Genomic DNA, 5,000 nt, shown 5'->3' on the forward strand with positions numbered 1-5,000 from the left:
AATGAGATGAATAGAAGAGAATAAGGGTTGAAGCGCTAGACAGAAATGCTTGGAAAGAACACTGTGAGGCCGTATACTTCAGGAGGCGTTAGAGTGAAGTATGAAGTAGTATGAAAGGAGAAAGAGGAGGAGGAGGAGGAGGAGGAGGAGGAGGAGGTGGAATGTGAGGAATAAGTTAAGGAGAATAAACCCCATAGCAGTAACAGATTTAACTCCTTTTCCTTCCCCGTACAGAAGACGCCGCCAAGCCAGGAGAAGACCTCTCAGCTAGGTCTGGTGGTGCTGGTGGTGGTGCTACTGGTGGTGATTGTGGTGGGCATCAGCCTCACCCACTACTTTTACCACCTACACCTGCTGGAGGTAAGAAGTAGCTGCAGTGGCACGAGGGAACGAGGGAAGAAGGCGTTGAGCTTGCTTGGATAATATTGAAGTAGCATATTAGCGTCTTCATCTGAGTGCTACGTTAAGTTTAGATTCATTCAGTTCATTAAATTCACTGCTAATCCCTTCATTTGAAAAGGTCGTCTTATTTTGCCCACATAAAAACAACGTCTGGAAATTCGTAGGCTAAGATTCCTTTCACAATACCCGTTTGTTTTTGTTACTGTTGGTGTGTTATTGGTTGGCTTGCTGGTTGTACTGGTGAGGACTGGGGTAAGACCGGGCTAGGATGTGTGAGTTATCGTACGGTTGGCATTAGTTTCTTCCTCCTCCTCGTTTTCCTTTCCCATCTCTCGGACAGCCTATGATCATTGCAAAGGAAGCCAAGTTACTCCTCACTCCTCCTACTCATTTTTCTCGTTAGTACGTCTTTTACACTCTTCTTCAGTGCGTCTCTCACACCCTCTTTCTCTTCCAACGCATTCCTTTCACCATTCTCCCTCTTCCTCTTAACTTATCCCTCACACTCCTCCTTTTCCTCTTCTTTCTCCTCAACTCATTCCTCACACTCTTCTTTTTTCCCAGCTGTCAATCTTTAACCGAATCAAGTTCTACGAGGGGCCGAGGCACCTGGAGGTGTACGATCCCACGTGGAAACCCCGTCATCACCCTGCACATGGGGACCAACCTGCCCAAACACTCCATCCCCGAGGACTGCACAGACTACCTCCACTACCTGCAGGACGAGAACCTACACCCTTCCGCACCACGGCCTCGACGACGACGAGTACGAGTGAGTGTTGTGCGACAGGGCAGTGCTGGTGCAGTGTTGTTGTGGTGGTGGTGGTGGGCGGGTGAAGTACGAGATGGGAGTTTTAATGGTTGTCTTGGCGTTGCAGGGAGATGATCTGCCTCGACTGGACGGCCCTGGCGCAGCTGCAACCTCCGCAAGCTGTACGCAGCGGGCAGCGTGCAGTGCTACACGGTGTGGTGGGTGGCGCTCAAACACGACTTCACGCTGCGGGGACTGTCTGATGCCCACCACCACTGACCACGTGGAGGTGCGCAACATCACGTGGTGGGGCGGCGGGGAGATGTCGTCAGGAGGCTTCCCCATCAACAGGGCCGACGTGCCGCCCGAGGAGATGGTCACCGGCAAGCTGAACCGCGATCCATGGGGGCAGCTGCTCCGCCGCACGTGGGTGTCAGACCACGCCAACGCTACTCATGCTGCCCTCCAGGTTCAGCGGCCGCGTGTCGGTCAACCACAACCTGGACAACAAGGTGTGCCTCGAGATGCACGTCACCGCCTGCACCGACGACGACGCTAACCTGAGCTACACCGTGTGCACGGCGCCCAACCTCACGGCGCTGGCCGACTACATGCACCAGCGCGCCGTGGAGGAGAGGCACAGCGTCGGCCGTGGCCATGCCCTCCCTCGTCAACTACAGCACTGAGGAGCTGCCGGTGGAGGAGACCGAGGGTGAGGACCACCTGGTGCCGCTGGTGCGCGAGACCTTCACCCAGGAGGTGGTGACGCGGGTGGAGGAGCGCCTGGAGCACCCGGTGTGGGTGACACCAGAGACCTCCTATCTGACGCAGCAGGCGGTGGTGCAATACGTGGAGCGCCTGGACCGCCTGCTGGCCAACACCACGGGGGACGCGTGGCCACGTGCTGCTGCCCGCCTCGTGGCAGACGCGGCCCGGAGAGTTGGAGTTTGACCCCGAGAGGTTCCCTGACCCCGTGAGTCTGTCCCAGACCTTGCGGAAGAAAGGCTTCCATCTGGCGCTCACCCTGCACCCCTTTGTCAGCGTGGACGCCCCGGGCTTCAAGGCAGGGAAATGACAGAGGGGTTGTGGGTGCGGCAGAAGAAGTCCAGGCTGCCAGCCCTCGCCCGCTATGAAAACTGGCACCCCTCCGTGGGTGACAGACTTCAGCAACCCCAGGGCACGCCGCTGGTACGCCGCGCAGCTGCAGGCACTAGTGGACGAGTACGAGGTGGACCGCTTCCACCTGCAGCCCGCTGACGCCCACGCGCTGCCTGTCTACCACGAGTACTACACCCCCGACACCGACCCGGACGACACGCTGGTGCACTTCATGGCCTCCGTCAGCAGCGTGTCGCCGCCCGTCAGCACGGAGGGCGCCGTCATGCCGCCGCTGCCGCCCACCTTCGTCACCATGGGCAGCGGGGAGGGATCCTGGAAAGAGCTGGAGACACTGGTGCCCCGCGCCCTCACCCTGGCCATGCTGGGATAACCCCTTCATTGACGTGGGGCTCATCGGGGGGCCGCCCCGCGGTGACAGCGAACTCTACATTCGATGGATCGAGGCGGCGACCTTCCTCCCCGCCATGCAGGTGAGGGCGCCCACCTGTCACGCGACACACACACACACACACACACACACACACACACACACACACACACACACACACACACACACCACACACACACACACACACACAACACACACCACCTGTCTGCATCCACCCTACCACCTATTTTGCATCCCCCCTCCCCAGCATAACACACTTAGCTCTGTTCACGCCACAATGACTTTCACGGAAAACGTGTCTTGGTGGCTTGACTGACTTGCTGGATTCATTAGTCACGAGAAATTTCACTGTATCACTGCTAATATGGTGACTATTCGTAATTCTCTCTCTCTCTCTCTCCTCTCCTCTCTCTCTCCTCTCTCTCTCTCTCTCTCTCTCTCTCTCTCTCTCTCTCTCTCTCTCTCTCTCTCTCTCTCTCTCTCTCTCTCTCTCTCTTTTACTAAGTCTCCCTTAAGTCTCCCTCAACACACACACACACACACACACACACACACACACACACACACACACACACATATTAGAAAGTTCCTCCCTGGCCACCATTTGGGCAATATAAGCCATAACACAGCTTGGATTGTAACACGGAAAGTACCAAGCCTTTAATTAACCCCCCAGCTCACCCCCACCTCCGAGCAGTGGTTGGGAACTTGTCTCACTCCTGTTCCCATCTGTGCTGTCATGTGGTCAGACACACCCCATACACACACCCCATCCCTCCCTCCCTTCCTTCCTTCCTCCTTCCCTTCACTGTCTGTATGTTAGGCGAAGAGATAAACCAACACAGACTTTTTTCTCCACCTTCTCCTCCTCCTCTTCCTCCTCCTCCTCAATGCGTTCTTTACACTTCTCTTACTTATCAACATATTTCTCAAGTTTAGAAAGACAGTCCGGTAGTGATCCTGTACAAAAAAACTGGTGAAAGATTAGAAAGATTGTTTAGTCGTGAAAAGAATGTTAAATTACTCTAATTCACCTCCACATTTGAGACATTCCAGTAAGAAAACATGGATCTAAAAGTTGTGAGATCAGAAAGGCTGTCCAGTAAGTGACGCAGAATAGAAAAATAAGAATCTAAAACTCGTAATAGAAAGATCGTGTAGCAGTGGAAAGGGGTAAATCGCACCTCACTCTCTGTCTTCAGTACTCTCACCTCACGAAAACAAGATTTGATTGCTGCAGATTTTTCTCAGCTTATTGTAGTCTGGTAATAGTTTCGATAACGATTCTGAAACACAACACTCACAGCAAAAGGTATTATTGAATATCCAGTAAATCTTTTAACTACTTGTACTTTAATATTTGATTAGTAAAAGTGCTTAGAATTGCTGAAAATAAAATTACATCTATTATTAGGAGTCAAATGGTTATAAGATGTAGAAGATTAAAAAAGTTGGATCGCACCTGATTTAAGAGGACTGAGGTACAAAAACAAGAATACAGGATTTATGAGAGATTAGAAAGGACTAGGAAGACTGAAAAAAAGGATTAATTCAACTCTCATTCCCTATACGAATGAGCACACTGTTTGCCACAAACGAGGATGAGAATGAGAAGGAGGAGGAGGAGGAGAAGGTAACAAGGAAAAATTTAACTTTGATCCTCACCCTTTCCACAGGCCGCTGTACTACCCGCCACGAACAAGGAGGAGCTGACTAAGAAAACATTACCTCACTCACTTTTTCCACAGGTCTCAGTACTGTCTGCCATGAATGGGGAGGGTGTGGAACAACTGGCCAGATAAAAAAAAAACTCACTCTTTACAGACCAGCGTGCTACCTGCTTCCTATACCATACATATCACTGCGACCGTCATGCTAACTCACTCCTCACTCCACAGATCAGCGTGTACAGAAGCTGGTCAGAGAGAGAGAAAAAAGAAGAAAAAAAAAAAAACTAACTATTTACTGACCAGCGTGTTATCATCGTGCTAACTCACTCCTCAACCTACATATCAACGTGCAACCATCACCCTAACCCAATCTCACTCTACAGATCAGCGTGCTGCCCGACATATACGGGGAGGAGGTGGACCGACTGGCCAAAAAGTACCACAAAATCAGGAAAACCATCGTCTTACCTCGACTGCTGGAGAAGGTGCCGGCCGCTCTTCAGGGACGGCTCTCCCCTCATCACGCCCCTCGCCCTCTTCGTGCCGCATGAGACCGAGGCAATCAAAGTGGACGACCAGTGGATGCTAGGCGATGAACCTCCTCGTGGCGCCCGTGACCCGCCGGGGGATGCAAGCCAGGGACCTCTATCTGCCCAAGGGGATCTGGAAA

General features: G+C 52.5%; 2 protein-coding genes across 3 annotated transcripts in view; both read left to right on the forward strand.

Moving 5' to 3' along the window:
- LOC135090872 (capping protein inhibiting regulator of actin dynamics-like) overlaps positions 1–1,424 on the forward strand; it is a 29,227-nt gene extending 27,803 nt beyond the window's left edge. For both annotated transcript variants that reach the window (XM_063988010.1, XM_063988009.1), the window contains 3 exons: positions 235–360; positions 967–1,174; positions 1,281–1,424. In XM_063988010.1, coding sequence (XP_063844080.1) covers positions 235–360; positions 967–1,174; positions 1,281–1,288 — 342 coding nt within the window. In that variant the 3' untranslated portion in view covers positions 1,289–1,424. The remainder of the gene's footprint in view (positions 1–234; positions 361–966; positions 1,175–1,280) is intronic.
- A 184-nt stretch (positions 1,425–1,608) lies between these two features.
- The window catches only part of LOC135090799 (uncharacterized), a 3,722-nt gene continuing 330 nt past the window's right edge, over positions 1,609–5,000 (forward strand). The window contains 5 exon segments of the mRNA XM_063987865.1: positions 1,609–1,836; positions 1,980–2,216; positions 2,411–2,742; positions 4,714–4,927; positions 4,929–5,000. The exon segment at positions 4,929–5,000 is cut by the window's right edge and continues 21 nt beyond it. Coding sequence (XP_063843935.1) covers positions 1,609–1,836; positions 1,980–2,216; positions 2,411–2,742; positions 4,714–4,927; positions 4,929–5,000 — 1,083 coding nt within the window.

Source organism: Scylla paramamosain, chromosome 36, assembly GCF_035594125.1.
Source record: "Scylla paramamosain isolate STU-SP2022 chromosome 36, ASM3559412v1, whole genome shotgun sequence".
NCBI classification, from domain to species: Eukaryota; Metazoa; Arthropoda; class Malacostraca; order Decapoda; family Portunidae; genus Scylla; species Scylla paramamosain.